Here is an 18,534-nt window from a genome sequence, read left to right as displayed (position 1 = left end):
CCCCCCCCCATCCCCCACCTCCTCCCCATGCCCCTCTCCCCCCTCCCCCTCTCCCCCCCCTTTTTATTTATTTATTTATTTATTTATTCTTTTTAAACGTCTAATGTCACTGATTAGTGAAAAGACGCTAAACTAAAGAACGAACATAAGTGATCAACACATGCTGTGTCAGTAGAAACTGATATTGACTTTGATCAAGACGGCCTGAGAATAGATGGAAAAAGAATGGCTCAGTAGGGAAATGCAGAAAATCCAGGGAAACCAAGAAGAAAGGGCAGAGGAGACAGAGAGACAGACAGACATACAATTATACTGACATCCTTTCGGGTAGACCCAACTGATCAAGAAGTGTTTGTATACTCTCCAGTGATGAATATACACTATACTGGCAAAAGAGAAAATGAGGATTCCCATTGGTGATTTACTGTTCCATCATACGTTTGTCTCAAAGAGACAGCAGTAAGTCACCCATGCTGAACAGAATTGAAGTTGGCTTTTCATAGAACATTGAGTGGACAAGTCTGTGCCATCAGCTTTTCATGTTCACTCCTTTCAGAATTAGTCTTTTCTTTTTCTTATCTAATAATGTAACCTACAAACGAAACAACAACTTCAGTTTCTTTCTCTTGGTACTCCTGTTTGGACCCTCCGCGGAGACTGAAAACGGTTTCACTGTCAGTAAAACTGACGAAAAAATGAATGAATCAGTTCGAGTAGTAGAAAGATCGACAAACTGAGTGTGCATGTACAACGACTACAACACACAGCGTAGGTACAACTGGTAGAAAAATGCAAAAAGGAACAGACATTGTGCAGTGAGATAATAACAGCAGCGAAGCAGTCATTTACACAATTACTGTGTTTAGAAATGGATGACTTGAAAGAAGAAAAGGAAAATGAATGAGAGAGAAAAGAAAGAGAAAATGCCAGAGTATGGGAGAGAAAGAGAGAGAGAAAGAAAAAAGTTTTGAAGACTAAAAATGTGAAAAAGTAATGCCAACAGCACCCGGTGTTCCCAGGCGGTCACCCATCCAAGTACTAACCGGGCCCGACGTTGCTTAACTTCGGTGATCGGACGAGAACCGGTGTTTTCAACGTGGTATGGCCGTTGGCGACAATGGAAGGAAATTTAAGGTTCATATAGCATACACTGAAGAAGTGTTCACCCTTTTCTTTTCCTTTTCGCTTTTTTCCTATTGAGGATAAGTGCGTAAATCAATTACAAATCAAAATATAACATGTGGAAATCTTCGCCCATCACAGCACTGACAGTTTGAGTTCTCTTTGTTTCTCTTCCACGCTCACACCGCCGACCATAGACTTAAAGACAGGCTAATAACCTATCTAGTCAGACTGACAGGCATGCAAACAAACAGCTATTCAGACACACACACAGCTATTCCGACAGACAGACAAGCATGCTATCGAAGAGAACAAACATTCTCAAAACCACGAGGTCGTGTGGCCCAGCAAATCGACTGAAGAGACATAACTCTTCACAGGATATAATCGTACTTTCGTAGCAGTCTTTCCCCCTGACGTGCTGCTGCGCTCCACACACGATCACATCCCTCATTGTTCTTCACTTGCAGGGTGGGGAGTTTGGGGTAAATATACCTCTCTGCATTTACCATACAAAGACCAAAATCAGTTATGAGCAAGAGAGTGAATGAAGATTCCCAATGATTCACTGTTTGATAACACGTTTGTTTTTTCACTGACTGGTAGCAGCATGTTCAGTTACCCATGCACAGGATTTAGTAAGAAGGCCTATCACAAAATACTGAGTGGGTGAACCTTCACCCTCAGAATGTCATAATTTCTCCTTTCAAAATAATCAATACTTACTGTTCTTTTTTTTTCTTCAATCTCGAAATGAAACACCATGACGGGTAGACACCTCATAAAGTGATACAGACCGACATCTACTGTTTGATACGCGGCGATAGCCTTGAGATGGCCTTAGTGGTCGGCGAGGCTCTAAGCACCATAATTTCATTTCATCTACTGTTTGATAGACGACTATACGGCTTGATTTGTATTTGTTCCACTGACTTGGCATTTGGGGTGGAAGAAAAATGCACAGAGTATTCGTAGACTAGAAAGAAAATTGCAAAAAGGAAAAGAAACTCACACATGATACACATCAGTTCAACACATAAGTGATCATCAAGAACAGATCCATCTGTAAATATATGGAGATGATTCTGATATTTTTCTGTTATATGAATTCTGGCAGTACTTGTCGTGATATTGATGTTTTCTTCCTTTTTTGTTTCAGAATAAGTGATATCAAAATCCGCTTTTAATATTTCCCAAAAAGGAACAGGAGAATGATGTGGTTTTGCAGTTAACTCTTTCATGTTAACATGAGATTCTTTTAACAGATTTGAAATGTAAGTTGCCACTGTTTCTTGTGATGAAATGGCTTTAGATCTTTTAGGAAAATCAATGTCAGATCTTACTGTCAGTTCATCAGCAATGAAATTTTTTGTCATTGAAGTGTATCTCACAGCGAATTTTGCTGTTGCTAACTCACGATGTTCATTTAAGGGAAGAATTCCGGCTGTTTTGTATGTTTCCTGATTGGATGCATGAGAGGGCACTCCAAGGGCAATTTTGCTGGCCTTACAGTCTACACTTTGAATTTTTGTAATAGATATTTAGGTGCACTGAAAAATATTTCTTGTGCATAGGTTATCTTAGATCTTACAAGGGCCATGGCAAGATGAATCAATGTTTTTGTATCCATTCCCCAGGGTAAGCGGCATATAATTTTCATAAAATTGATATTTTTCCTTGCCTTTGTTAAGATGTAATCAAAGTGAATGTTCCATGTCAGCTTTGAAGTAAGATAAACACCTCAAAACTTCACCACCTGTTTATAATCAATGACGTCACCAAGTAATTTAAAAATGGGTATGCTAGATGGGTTACCACCTGAATTAAACAACATCATACATGTTTTTTCAGTCGACAAAGCTAGACCATTGATGACAAAAATGCTGGTGCGGCTTTCGATATTCCTGCCTTTAAAGTTGAAAAATCTTACTTTATTGGAAAACATCTTTCCATATTCACAGCTGAGCTAATTGCTATTTTCAAGCTCTGAACTATTTAGTGAGCCATCAAATAGTTTTCTCGAAAATAGCATTCTTTGTTGATTCCAAATCAGTACTTTATGCTCTAGAATTATTCAGCCTTGAAACAAGACCTGACTTAGTTATTGAGGCAAATCATTTTGTACATTGTTTAAGGATTAAAGGGACTGAGGTCAGTTTTTGTTGGGTGCCTTCTCATGTGGGCATTAATGGTAATGAAACTGCTGATAAAGCAGCTAAAAAAGGAGCACAAGATTCAGAAAAATCGACAAAAATACATGTCCGTGTTTCCGTAAAAGAGGCATACACTTTGTTAGAAAAATCAGCATGGGGTCGATTTCATAACCGATGGAAGCTGAAGTTTTTAAAACATAAAGGAACATTATTCCCCGAGAATATTATTAAAGAAAAGCCACCGAATCCATCAGCTTGCTTAATAACCCGTACTTTCTTCCGTATAAAACTTGATACGCTGAAGATAAAGTATAGTAAAAAAAAACATACATGCATCTGTGGTAAGCAGTTCAGCTTGCATCATTGTTTGTTTCACTGTCAGCAGTTGCGTACCTTCTTGCCCAAGTATTTCAAAGAGAATAATAATTCTGCAGATGATTTTTGTAAAGTTATTTCTGACAAGGTTCTTATGGTCGAACTTTCACAGGCATTAGTTCATAGCCCTATTTCTATGTTAGAAATACATTTTACGGTAGTTTTCTAGTTTACCTTTTTCTGTTTTCCTCTTCCCTGCCCCCCCCCCCCCTCTCCCCCCTGCCCCTCTCCCCCCCTCCTCCGAACACCCCCCCCTTTTTTTATTAATTTTTTTTTTTTAAACGTCTAATATCACTGAGATAATAACAACAGCTAAGCAGTCATTTACACAATTATGGTGTTTAGAAATGAATGACTTGAAAGAAGGAAAGGAAAATGAATGAGAGAAAAGAAAGAGTAAATGCCAGAGTCTGGGAGAGAAAGAGAGAGAGAGAAAGAAAAAAAGTTTTGAATACTAAAAATATTGAAAAAGTGATGCCAACAGCACCCGGTGTTCCCAGGCGGTCACCCATCCAAGTACTAACCGGGCCCGACGTTGCTTAACTTCGGTGATCGGACGAGAACCGGTGTTTTCAACGTGGTATGGCCGTTGGCGACAATAGAAGGAAATTTAAGGTTCATATAACATACACCGAAGAAGCTTTCACCTTTTCTCTTCCTTTTCGCTTTTTTCCTATCGAGGGTAAATGCGTAAATCAATATCAAAATAAAACATGTGGAAAACTTCACCCATCACAGCACTGACAGTTTGAGTTCTCTTCGTTTCTCTTCCACTCGTGACCGTGCACACGCTCACACCGCCATAGTTTAATTTTCAAGACAGACTAATAGCCTATCTAGTCAGACTGACAGACATGCAAACAAACAGATATTCAGACATACAGACAGCTATTCCGACAGACAAACAAACATCATTTTGAAGAGACCAAACATTCTCGAAACCAGGAGGTCGAGTGGCCCAGCAAGTGGAAGAGACATAACACTTCACATTTTATACTCGTACTTTCGTAGGAGTTGTTCCCCCTGACGGGCTGCCGCGCTCCAGCTACAATCACCTCCCTATGTTCTTCACTTTTAGAAAGCTTTTAGGGTGGAAAAAAATACACAGAGCATTCATTTACAAGAAACAGAACTGTAAAAAATAAACTGATTAACACATGGCGTGCAGAAACTGATACTGAGCCCAAACAAGACAGAATGGAAGGTGAAAAAATGACTCGAGAAATCAATTAATTCCAGTGAAAGGTAGAAGAAAGAACAACGGGGAGAGAAATAGAGAAAAGTAGGCCGAAAAGACTAAAAATGTGAAAAGTAATGCCAACAGCACCCAGTGTTCCCAGACGGTCACCCATCCAAGTACTAACCGGGCCCGACGTTGCTTATGTTCGGCACGGTGATGGGACGAGAACCGGTGTTTTCAATGGATAAGGATGAAGCATACACTGAACAAGCAGATCGCCTCTTTCCGAAGTGAATAGATGGACGAAATAAAAACTGAGTGAAATATGATTAACTCACTCAGTACGGCCAGTCCTCTCTTCTCCTATACACAGACCCCTCGGATGTCCAGTGGGTGTCTGAATGACCCAACCTTGAGCTTCCGTCGTCAGAATTGTGGTATTCTTTGTCAACATTCACCTCTTCAGTATAAGAGCCTTCCACTTGCAATATTTTGATGATGGTAATTGGGGTGAAACGCTGTTAACGACGTCTCTTTCGCCGTTCGTATGGAGAGAGTTAAAAATGGTGTCAACAGCTTCTCAGTCAGATCATTTCAGTCTACATATTCTCCTGTTGTCTGCCGTACACACCGTACAAAAGACCGTGACTGAAGAGAAGACATGACAAAATACTCAGAGTATTTTCGAGGATAGTAGATAAGCACACACATCCGTACACGTACACACACACACACACGCACACGAACACGCAGAGAGTTAAAGACAGCTACTCAGACAGACAGACACGCAAACTTCCTTTTGACTGCATATGGGACTCAACAGATAAATCTGCATTTTTATACGGCTCTGCAATAATGTATACACTCTATGACTGGCAAAAGAGAAAACTGATGAAGATTCCTGCTGATTTACTGTTCCATCATACGTTTTTTTATATATTTTTTTCCTGCGTGCAGTCTTATTTGTTTTTCCTATTGAAGTGGGTTTTTCTACAAAATTTTGCCAGGAACAACCCTTTTGTTGCCATAGGTCCTTTTACGTGCGCTAAGTACATGCTGCACACGAGACCTCGGTTTATCGTCTCATCCGAATGACTAGTGTCCAGACCACCACTAAAGGTCTAGTGGAGGGGGAGAAAATATCGCCGGGCTCGAACCAGCGCACGCAGATTCTCTCGCTTCCTAGGCGGACGCGTACCTCTAGGCCATCACTCCACACTTCTTCTCTCTCTCTCTCTCTGTCTCTACATTATTTACGTATATGTCTCAGTGTCTCTGTTCTTTCCCTTTGCCTTTGTTTATTTCTGTCCCCCCCTTTTTTTTTTTTTTAACCGTTCTTTCTTTCTTTACATGTCTTTTTTTTAATTTAAAAAAGGAAGGAAGATTAAAAAAAAAAAAAAAAAAAAAAAAAAAAAAGCCAACCAACCACACAAACACCTAAAGATTTAGGTTAAAGTTTAAAGGTTCCATCCACCGCCTTCTATGGCCATCTGAACAGTAAACTTGAATGCATTGTGACTATAGAGCTTCGCGGCATAGGAAGGCGAGGACCCAGCGCCGGCTTTCCTTGTGCCGTTTTGACCTTGCCCCGGGCCGAAGTCAGGTGACTCATTCCCACCTGGGTGCAGTGAGGAAAATGGGTGTAAAGCACAACACCATGTGGAAACGATACCTCCAACCCTTATCAATAACCATGTTTGGTAAAGACCGTATAATCATTTCCAATACCGTGGCTGCCACCCCGGCGGCCAAAGGCCACTGACTGAATTGCAGGCTGGTTGACCTTTTCCTTGTTATTGACGCGCATGGGGTTTGGTAGTAATCCAACCTGACAGCCGATAGTGTCGTCATAGACGCTTGCTGTCTAGAGTAGAGCCACGTTCAGCTAATAAGAGGTAAAAGATCGAGGAACATAAACAGGTAATCACAAACACACACACACACACACACACAGAGTCACACACACACACCGACACACACACACACAGTCACACACACACACACCGACACACACACACACACACACACCGACACACACATATACCGACACACACACCAACACACACACACACTGACACACACACACACCGACACACACACACACACACACACACACACCGACACACACACACCGATCCCCCCTCACCCCCCCCCCCCCGGCCCCACCCATACACATTGTATTTCTTCTTTGATTTTCACGGCAGACCAAAACTCGTGAGGGGTAGGGTGGGAACCTCGTGGCTCGCTGCTTCCACCACGTGTCAGAAACCGTGGGACAGCCCCTCTTCCTGCTGCTGGATCACAAGCTGGAGAACTACTTGTTCCACCTGGTTCCCAAGGACAGGGCGCGGAGTATGACGAAAGGGAAAACCGTCAGCGATGGAACGAAAACCATCCCCATGACAACAACAACAACAACGAAGAAGAAAGCTGAGGAAGCGGTTCTGAGCTCGGACTGGGTTGGAAACCTTGCTGCTCGTACCAACACCTTGGAGGAAAAGACATCTTCGATACTCATCAGTGCCACTGCTGCTTGTATTTGTATTTCTTTTTATCACAACAGATTTCTCTGTGTGAAATTCAGGCTGCTCTCTCCAGGGAGAGCGCGTCGCTACACTACAGCGCCACCCATTTTTTTGTTGTTGTTTGTTTTCCCGCGTGCACTTTTATTTGTTTTTCCTATCGTAGGGATTTTTCTACAGAATTTTGCCAGGAACAACCCTTTTGTTGCCGTGGGTTCTTTTACGTGCGCTAAGTGCATGGTGCACACAGGACCTCGGTTTATCGTCTCATCCGAATGACTAGCGTCCAGACCACAACTCAAGGTCTAGTGGAGGGGGAGAAAATATCGGCGGCTGAGACGTGATTCGTACCAGCGCGCTCAGATTCTCTCGCTTCCTTGGCGTACGCGTTACCTCTAGGCCATCACCACACTCACACTTCTGCTGCGTCTGCTGCAATCGAACGGAACTGTCATGAGACAGCTCCAGGCCAGGGTCTATGTCAGTCTCCCCCTGGGAAAGTAAGGCAAAGCCTCGGGAGAGAGGCGTGGGGGGTGGGGTTGGGGGGTTGGGGGGGGGGGGGGGTTGGGGGAGGAAGGAGACAGGGGGATTGGAAGTGGGGGGAAGGGAGATGTGGGGGGAGGGGTGGGTGGATAGGGGGTCTCAGGTGAGTGTGTTTAGGGAGTCTGAGGGGATAGTAGGGGGGTGGGGGGGGGGGGTGGAGGTAGAAGAGGGTGGAAGGTGATGGGTTTGGTATTGGCGAAGGAGGGTGGTAGTGTTGTTCAGTGTTGGCAGTTTGGTAGAGTGTGTGTGTGTGTGTGTGCGCGCGCGCGTGTGTGTGTGTGTGTGTGTGTGTGTGTGTGTGTACAGACACACGCACTGAAGACTGAATAAAACAATCCCTTAATTTATTTCATCATCGTTATCACCATCATGATAATGCACACACACTAAAAAAACAACAACAAAAAACAAACATAAAAAAAACCACAGCAGAGTTACACACTAGCGCAAATTCATTCTGTCAATAATCTTTGTTCGTTGTTTAAATAAGTTTTGATTTACTCCAAAATGAACTATCTTAATGAATCAATTTCCGATGAATAAATAAATGAATGAATAAATAGATTAAAAAAACAAAACAAAAAACAACATTCAAAGCTTATAGCAACAATCCATTAGACTATTTTACAAAAATTTGGAAAAAAAATCAGACAGTGATAAGTCCAAGATTTCTTAACCCCCCCCCCCCCCCGACCCCTTTAGGGGGAAAAAAAAGTTATAACAACAATCCAATTGAACTATTTGACAGTGATTTGAAAAACAACAACAACAACAACAATATAAAAAAACAACAACAACAACAACAAAAAAACAAACAAAAAGACAACAAAAAACAAAAAACGAACAATAAAAGTGAGCAGTCCAAGATTTCTTTCAGTCGGAAAGATGCTAGTACAGGTATATGGCATTTCAGCATATCGCAAGTAAATACAATCATGATCACTTGTTACAGAGTTACCACATATACAGGAAACACTTTTTTTTACATATTTTGTCTTGATACAGTTTATTTTCCATCTACAGATCAATGACGCAATCTGCCTTTTATTGTGTTGTTCATGGTTGCCAACAATTCCATAATTTTATTCATTTATTCGTATAAATATGAACTGCCCGTATTCCTCTCTTTTATCTGAAAGTCTGATGGCTGGATCTGTTTCACTATACTACAACATTCTTGCAATGAAAATGGAAGAGATAAACGTGTTGACTCAGCTTATCCCTTTGCTCCTTTTTTTGCTAATAAATCAACCTTCTCATTATAAAAAATGCGAAGGAATCCAGAGAAAAGTTATGCTAGTGCCCCTCACTGAGAATAAATGAATTAGATGTCTAATTTCAATAGTAATTTCAGATCTGACTTTCGCGTGTATAGATTTGATAGCATTAATAACTGACTTGGATCGGAGTCAACACAAAAAGCAATTTGGAATATATCTTTTGGAAAATCGAGTGAAAAATTCAATGCCAAGTACTGCAACTAGTTCTGCGGTAAAGACCGACTTAATTTTTCCCGCGTTATAAAACTTTCCTGCGTTTAGGCCAGGTATATTATATGCGGCACCTGCATTATTGTTTAATACAGAACCATCTGTATAAACCATCAAGTGGGTTGGGTATTTATTATATAAGTGGATTCGGGCATAAGATGACAGCAAGTTTATGTTTTCAGTCTTTGTCACATTCGTATAATCAGTATCAAATTGGGCTCTCTTGAGTTCTCAAGGAGGAACAGGGGATATAGCACACTGGCTACATCATGCTCCCGATTTAGATCAGAGCTTGTAAAAAAAGATGTGTATGTACTTTTGGTCATAGTTGAGGCTATGGTCCAAGCTCTTTTTGGAAAGTCAGTATCGGACTTAAGATTTAGTTGAGGTTTCAGATCATTTTCTACTGTAGAGCTTTTCAAGACAAATTTGGTGCACTGAAGGTTCCTATGTTCTTCGAGTGGTAGTACCCCAGCCACACTGTATGTTTTAATACATGACGTATGAACTGGAAAACCTATTGCAAGTTGTGTGTGTGCGTGCGTGCGTGCGTGCGTGCGTGTGTGTGTGTGTGTTTCCAATGGGCTTCCTGTCCCCCCCTCACTAGCTCCACCCCAGCCCTCCAGGTAAAGAAGAGAAGTGGTAAGCCTTCCAACTGAACTTTTGATCAACACACAGGAACTTTAGACTTACGCACGCCAGGTTTTGGACGATTTCATAAGACATCGGAATATAGTTGGGAACTCGAATTTTGTCACAGTTCAGGAGAAACTGAAACACCTGAAAATGACAAATGAATAAACAGAATACAAAAAAGTACAAACGAAACAGCACACACATCGTCCACCCCCTTCAACCCCCACTCCCCACCAAAACAACAACAACAACAAAAAAAAAACAACCAAAAACAAACATAAAAAAAAAAAAAAAAATCTGGAAAGAAAGCTGTTAGACTGTGAAATAAATAAACGAGTTAGTGACAGACATTCCAAAGTTAACCAAAGATGAACAAAAGTTACTTAAAGGCGAAATGACTATCGAGGATGCTGTGATTGCCCTTAAAAATATGACAAAAGGAAAAAGCCCAGGTGCTGACGGTTTTACACCAGAATTTTTCAAATTCTTCTGGAAACAGATAGGCCCTTTCGCAGTGACAGCTTTAAACGAATCATTCAGAGAGGGAGAACTGACAAGCAGCCAGAAAGAAGGAAAAATAATCTGCATATCAAAAGACGATAAACCAAGAAATTATATAAAAAAAATTGGCGTCCTATATCCTTACTAAATATAATTCACAAAATAGGTTCTTCATGTATATCAAACAGAATAAAAACAGTACTTCCCAAGTTAATAAATAACGATCAAATGAGTTTAATGGCAAACATATATATTGGTGATAACATCAGGCTTATATATATATATATATATATATATATATATATATATATATATATATTACATTATAGACTATCTTGAAGTAAAGCATTTGCCTGAAATGATGATCTCCGTAGATTTCAAAAAAGCATTTGACACATTAGATTGGAAATTCATGCACAAAGTCTTAGAATCATTCGGATTTGGCAAAAATATTTGCAAGTGGATTAAGACCTTTCACAAGGGAATAAAAATCAAGCATTATAGTAAATGGTCAGTGCTCAGATTGGTTCAATATATTTAGAGGTTGTAGGCAGGGAGGTCCAGTGTCCCCATTTCTATTCATACTTTCAGCTGAAATTCTAGCGATAATGATTAGAGCGAACAAACACATAAAAGGAATAAATATAAACAACGTAGAACACAAGATAAGTCAATTTGCAGATGATACACAACAGACAAATGAAGGAGATACAAGGTCTTTTGAACAAACAATGAAAACATCAAATCTATTTGGCTCAGTTTCTGGATTACTTTTTAATATTAAAAAACAAAAGTAATATGGCTTGGAGATAAAATGTTCTCACATACAAAATATATGCCCCACTTTAAATTTGATTGGAACCCTGGCAATATAACATGTTAGGAGTATGGTTTACAACGGATCTCACCAGATGCGTTGAACTGAATTACGCTGAAAAGTTACCTGAAGTGAGAGCTCTTTTTAAAGATTGGATCAAGAGAAACATCACGCCTGTTGGCAGAACGTCGGTTCTCAAATCTTTAATTCTGTCAAAAACTTATTAATCTCTGGATTCTATTTCCAAACCCTCAGAATTAGTTGATTGATAACCCACAGAAACAATGTTTTAACTTCGTATGGTGTAATAAACAGGATAGGATTGCAAGAAAGACGGTAATTAAACATTTAATAAATGGAGGCTTAGGAGTCCCTTCTATCAGACATTATGTTCAGTCATTGAAAATTTCATGGATAAGAACATTGTTGACAAAGCGGTACTCTATACTTTTTCAACCCCTTCACCCCCCACCCCCCCTCCTTAGGGAAGGGGAAGAACGATAGAAAGGGAGAGGGGGGAAGGGGGAGGGGTGGGGGTGGATCAGACGTGAAACACCACCAGGTGAGAGATGCAGCGGGAGGCCACACTCCACAGGTACGCTCGGTTCCAGCTGCCCAGGTTGTACACCTTGGCGGCGTCCGTCTCTGGCACCTCCCGCCTCCCCTCTCCTCCCCCGTCTCCTCTGCTGCTGCCTGCACTTTCAGTGTTGATGGTGGTGGTGGTGGTGGTGGTGTGTCCTCTGCTACTTTCACCACCACCACCATCACCTACAGCTCTTTCAGAAACCCTGCCTGTAACCCCTCTGCTCTTTTCGGCACCACCGCTGTGTTCGTTTCTTCCATGCCCACCCGCTGTCTCTCTGTCGCGGCTCTCCTGGCTTTCTGCGCTTCCGAGGCCACTGTCGGCGTTGGTGGAAGCCTCAGAAATCCTTACTAGAGTGCCCGTGGAAGACATGTTGGCGGGTGTGTGAGCTGCAAGAGACGAGGCTTCAGTGGTAGCAGAGTTGTTGACAGGAATGTCGGAACTGTTGAGGGCAGTTTCCTTGGTAGAAATGGTAACAGCAGTGTCAATGGCAGAGGCGTCAGAGCTGGCGGTGTTGGTTGCAGTGTTGACAGAAGTGGTGGTGGTGTCAGCAGTGTTAGGAGCGACAAACTTGTTGACAGAAGTCGTTGTGGTTGGGGTAGTGGTGGCAGTAGTGTTGAGAGCAGCAAAGTTGTTAGCAGAAGTGGTGGTGGTGGTGGTGGTGGTGGTGGGAACAGTGCTGGGAGCGAATGAGAAAGCGCTGAAAGTGCTGAACGCGTTGCCAATGATGGACCGGAAAGATTCAGGCTTGTCGTATCTCCCGGTGATACTGATGCGCGCCACTTCCGGCACGTATACCACGATTTTGGCCTCCAGTCCCATCAGTGTCGATCCACCTGAGATACAGCAAAAACAATAAATCCGTCATTTCCAGTAAGTATCGCACCTCTTGAGATAAAGCAAAAATGATAACCAGTCAGTCCAAGAAGTATTACCCCTCTTCAGATAAAGGAGATAAATCAGTCATTCCCAGCATGATTTCCCCTCTTGAGATACAGTAAAAACGATAAATCGGTCAGTCCCAGAAGTATCGCCTCTCCTGAGATAAAGCAAAATAATCATTAGTCATTCCCAGAAGTGTTGCCCCTCTTGAGAAAAAGATTACGATAAATCGGTCAGTTCTAGAAGTATTGCCCCTCTTGAGATACAGCAAAAACGATACTAAAATCTATCAGATCCAGAAAGTATCACCCTCTTGAGATACAGCAAAAACGATAACTGTCAGTTCTAGTACGCCCTTCTTAAGATGAAGCAAAACCCGACAAATCAACCATCCAATCAACACATTCAAAGAACGAATCCGCAACAACAACGCAAACTATCGCCGTCATGAGATAAAGTGACACCAGTAAAATCAATCCACCTATACACTGAAACAACGAAACAACGTCAACGCTAAATAAAACACGAGGCTGCTGCCACATCTAGCATTACAACTAATCATTGCTGCTGCTGCTACTGCTGCTGCTCTGAAGAGAAAACAACAGCTGAACATAGTTTCTACAGACAATGAGAAAGAACGAGAGGGAAAAGAACAGAAAAAGAGCTTCCATTGCTATCATTGTTGCTTACACCCTAGCCGACCGCAAAGGCCACAACAGGCCGAAATCACCTACGGTGTCGATGCTGTAGAAGCTGAAAAGAAAGAAACAGGGAAAAGAAAAGCAGGCACCAGTACAGTTCCATCCATGCACATAGACCTGACACATATCATGTTATTAATTTCTCGCCAGAGGATTAATAAACGGTGCTAACATAAACACAGTTATGCATAATGCACAAAAGTGTACACATAAAGAGGCATACAAAACAAAACGCCAACATAAAAAACGTCAGCGGAAACTCGCACTTCCTTCACGTTGAAAAGAATACAACTTAAACACCTTGACTGCCATAAACGTATTACGTACGTGCATAGTGACGTCACTGATGACGTCATCAGAAAAAGGGAACCAGCTCTTCCGGAAGGTTGAAAATTCACACAGTTTGTCCAGAGTGGTATATCTCCAGACCATTTTATCAGTTTTAGGCATACTGTTTTGGATAATGTTTCATGACCTGAAACACTACTTTCTGCTGTTTTCCCCCTGGCACTGAAGGGGTTTAATAAGAATGTCAAGACATTTTCCACAAGTTTGGGATAACCATTTAAAAACGGACAGATACAAGCTGTGAAGTAAACGACTCATCACCAGACAAGCTAGGCACGAACTGATCGGTCCAGACATCACACACACACACACGCCATGATCCTGAGATGGCTGCCCTTTCATTGGGTAGAACTTAATCGGAGTACCCCCGGCAGCCCCCACAGGGTAACTAAAAGAACGATTGGAGAGGGGGACAGGGGTGGTGAGCGGGGGGTTGGGGGGGAGGGGAGGGGCAGGGGGGTTGGGGGGTTGTTGTTGTTTTACAACTCTGCATATTAAGATGCATATTTCCATGTGTCAAATTACTGTTATTGTTGCCACTGCTCAAAGTATAATCATTGTTATTCGTTAACCCTATATCTGCTGCTGAAAACTACGTTCTTCTGTGAAGGGCTGTCACGTCACTGGGCTTCAAAATAAAGAGATTACAGGTCAGGGGGTCAGCCACCATTCTGTATTTGGACTGCTCCCTCGTGGGCTGTGATACTATTGGCTAGCTGAATAACTTATTCCATTGGCTGACAAATAGGAAAGAGTGGTAACTCTCTCTATTCACAACTTCAAGTCAGCTAGCACATTAGTAAATAACAGGTATAGCGGGACAAACCCAGCCACTTCCTCGTGAAAGGAAGTGCCTGACTTGTCCCTATACCGATCATTTGACATGTGCACACAGCAGCAATGACAGAAGAAATATGCAAACACAAATTAGCTTTTATTCAAGACTGGCATAGCTTCTTTCATCCTGAATAAGCCACACAGAACACACGGACAATACGGAACAAACTCATGGTTGCCTCGGTGGTTTTTCGACTTGAAATTAGGAACAATGAGGTCAGGAGATCAAATGATTAGCAAATAGTAAAGAGTACTAAAAAACGAAACAAAGAAGAGATCACACCAATGACCAAGGCCGTGTTGGGGTGGGGAGGGAGAGGAGGTGGGGGTTGGAGTGGGGGCGGGGGTGCTGACGTCAGCTCTTGGTTATCGTAAACGGCGCCCTTTCATCGGGTAGAGCTTAAAGTACCCCTGGCAATACCCTCCCACTTCCCCTCCCCTACCCTCCCATAGGGTAACTAAAGGAACGAACGGAGAGAACTATAAATCAAAACGTTCTAAAAGATCACACTACGCACTCACCAATGACCGAGGCCGTGTTGGGTTAGGGCGGGGCTGATGTCAGTTCTTGGTTATCGTAAATGGCACCCTTTCATCGGGTAGAACTTAAAGTACCCCTGGCTAGCCCCCACAGGGTGACAACAACAACAACAACAACAACAAAACAAACAAAAACGAATGGAGAGTACTTAAAAACGAAACCTTCTTCTTCGTTCCTGGCTGCAACTCCCACGTTCACTCGTTTGTTCACGAGTGGGCTTTTACGTGTATGACCGTTTTTACCCTGCGCAGTAGGCAGCCATGCTCCGTTTTCAGAGGTAAAACGTTCTAACAGATCACATTGCGCACTCACCAATGACCAAAGCCGTATTGGAGTAGGGCGGGGCTGACGTCAGGTCCTGGTTATCGTAAACGGTCGGGATGCCTCGGTCCCTCAGCACCCTCACAAAGCGACATCCTGTCTTGTGGATGGGACTGCCGCTGATGACGACGTCCTCCAGCCTCACACAGCCCGGGTCGTCCTTCCGCCCTGTGGAAGCCACGAGGATCGAGTCAGTCGTTATCAGTGAGTTTTCATTCATTGCCTGCTTCGTTGTTGTTATCGTCGTATGTCATCGTCATTATGACTTGTAGGTAGCAGCATCATTTATCTGATGCATAGTTATTTTCATCATCATTATCATCATCACCATCATCTATAACTTTTCCATGGTGCGATATCCAGTATCAATTGTACTCGAAGCGCCTAATATGATTCAAATATATATATATATATATATATATATATATATATATATATATATATATATATATATATATATATATCCAATATATCCAAATAATATGGTCAAAGGCAGACATGATAACAACAACAAACAACATGGAAGCACGCTATCGAGAAACAACAACACACACAAAACAAAAACAAAAAACATGTTCATTGCAATCATACATGCAAATCAATACTCCGTGCATACATGCTGCCGAACTAGCACATTTCCAAATCCATCAAGCAAAGTCGTCAAGTGAATAGTCGCTCTGATCATCAGTGCTTTCATCAATTATAGGAACAAAATACTAAGAGGCAATGTTGCACTAGTTCTTAGTGCTGCAGCCATGGGGGCTAGCTGGACTTTGGGAACTGTCCCAACGCCGACCGTCCTAAAACCCTTTTGGCCGAGAGAGTGGGGATGTAACTTGGGCAAGACACTCTCCACTATAATCAAATTGTAGCCCACATAGTCAGGACAGCAGGTGCCTCCTCTGCTGTTCTGATGGTCATAGTTGGACACGACTGACTATCAAGAGGCCTGTTATTCTGTTGGCGCTCAACCCCAGAGACTCCCTCTCACAGGAGCGTTCTGGCACGGTCCCAGATCCGCTGGAGCAATCAGCGTCAAGAAGCCATGACGCCACACACCAGAGGAGACCCTGCTGCTGTTGCCGAGTCATTTTGGGTGCTATTTCCTAGTGCCTGTTCTAATTCGGCATACGCTGGACATCACCAGTAACATTATACCGAACCCCCTTTTATCATTGGCGACAACGTGGAACCAGACTGAGTGAGCCTTACCACCACAGTGAAGACAGCCTCCACGTCCCTCTAACAACTGTCCCCTTGCTCTGCTAACAGTAGGGAGGGTTTGCAGACCAACTCGAATTTTCGTGGAAGTTCCTCGGTTATGTCCCTCCCCCCCCTTTTTTTTTCAGCGAGAACTGCGTGCGCATGCGCGTCTCCATTTTCTGTAATTTCCTGGTCCTCGAAAGGCTTAAATTTCGTCGTGGAAATCCCTGTTCTGACAAAGGATTTTGAACATTTTCGGCGACTATTGTTGCAAGTGTACGAGATATAGTTGGTTTTATAATTACACCATGATTTGCTTTCGTCTTCTTTGTTAACTTTGAGCGCGTTTCTTGTCACATCTCTGCCATTGCGAATTCGAACTGATCCATGCCGAAAAGTTGTCCGAACAAAGGTAGTGCAAACTCAGAATGAGTTACGGTGGTGAGCTGCCCATGACGTCATGCCCATGGCCTACTTCTCGCTCCCTCGCTCTGCAAGCGACGAAAGGTCCACCACGAAAGCTGTCCTACAGAATCTCTCCTGTGAAATTAGTGTCATAGAAACTATATAAATTAGTGTCATAAACTCTGTCTTAAAGGATAACCTTCTCGAACTGAACGTGGAAAAAACAAACGAACTTATTTTAGGCAGTGAAAGGGACACACACACACAAAATCCAGTCATAATAGATCAGAAACAAGTGGAAATAGTGGACAGTTTTAAATATCTAGGGGATATAGTTGATCACAGTCTCACATTCAGTGAACATGTTGATGCCACTGCCAAGAAAGCTCACCAGAGACTCCTTTTCCTGCGAAAATAAAGAAGTTTTAATGTTAGTCCACACATACTTGAGCTGGTGTACAGAAGTTTGATAGAAAGTGTCATGGCTTTCAGTATTGTGGCCTGGTTTGGCAATCTGACTGTGAAGTTAAAGACAAAAATTTTTTAATTAGGACGAGCTGTAAACCTGGCCAGCAAAATCATAACCAAGCCCCAACAACAACTGAACGCCCTATACCAATCCACACTTAGCAGAAATGCACTCCAAAGTTTTAATGATTCCACTCATCCACTTAACTCTGTCTTTCAGAAACTTCCTTCTGGTAGACGATGTAAAATCCCTCTTGCAAAGAAGAATGTGTACAAAAAATCATTTGCCCCCTCTGCTGTTGCTGTGATAAATGATTCACTCAAATAATGTTTTTATTCCATTGCCTGTGATTTGTTTATTGTTATGATGACAGTTGTCTTTCTTCCCTATATGTATACATGCATGCGTGTAAAGAAAGAAGTGAGGGGAGGGGGTGAGGGGAGAAGTGTGTGTGTGTGTGTGTGTGTGTGTGTGTGTGTGTGTGTGTGTGTGCGTGTGTGTGTGCGCGTGCTCAGTGTTACTGTTTTGCCGCAGAGGGGCGTGAAAGGAGTTTTACATGCTTTTAGTCTTGGTGGCGGTGTTGACCCTTCAACTGTTTTCATGTTCTCAAATGTTATAATTATCTTACTGAATATTTTCCTTTTATATCATTGAAATGTTTCACTTTATCTTAAAATGTAATTTTTGTTTTCTTACCTAAATGCTTTCTTTTAACATGATAGTTCATATGTACGCTGTGATCAAGGAAGGCTGTGCCAGTTGCTCATTCGTTTTTCGGTTTTATCTGTTCATGAGCATTTGTCTTTTTAAATGTTATTATTATCTTGCTGAATATTCTCCTTTTTATAATGATTGAAACTTACACATACGCGCGCGCGCGTGCGCGCGCGCACGCACAACATGCA

General features: G+C 42.3%; 1 protein-coding gene and 2 non-coding genes across 3 annotated transcripts in view; all 3 read right to left on the bottom strand.

Annotated features, from left to right (window-relative positions):
• Nucleotides 1-994: 994 nt before the first annotated feature.
• Nucleotides 995-1,113, bottom strand: LOC143276333 (5S ribosomal RNA). Its single transcript, XR_013053557.1, has one exon. It is a non-coding gene; the product is annotated as a 5S ribosomal RNA (ribosomal RNA).
• Nucleotides 1,114-4,125: 3,012 nt separating this feature from the next.
• Nucleotides 4,126-4,244, bottom strand: LOC143276325 (5S ribosomal RNA). Its single transcript, XR_013053550.1, has one exon. It is a non-coding gene; the product is annotated as a 5S ribosomal RNA (ribosomal RNA).
• Nucleotides 4,245-10,617: 6,373 nt separating this feature from the next.
• LOC143276038 (uncharacterized) overlaps nt 10,618-18,534 on the bottom strand; it is a 27,264-nt gene continuing 19,347 nt past the window's right edge. Inside the window, exons 10-11 of the mRNA XM_076580425.1 lie at nt 15,544-15,720; nt 10,618-12,758 (exon numbers count right to left, since the gene is read on the bottom strand). Of these exons, the coding sequence (XP_076436540.1) occupies nt 11,881-12,758; nt 15,544-15,720 (1,055 nt within the window). The 3' untranslated portion in view covers nt 10,618-11,880. The remainder of the gene's footprint in view (nt 12,759-15,543; nt 15,721-18,534) is intronic.

This window comes from Babylonia areolata, chromosome 31 (assembly GCF_041734735.1).
Source record: "Babylonia areolata isolate BAREFJ2019XMU chromosome 31, ASM4173473v1, whole genome shotgun sequence".
NCBI lineage: Eukaryota > Metazoa > Mollusca > Gastropoda > Neogastropoda > Buccinidae > Babylonia > Babylonia areolata.
Note: the sequence above shows the minus strand (reverse complement) of the source record. Positions and strands in the feature narration are given on the sequence as shown.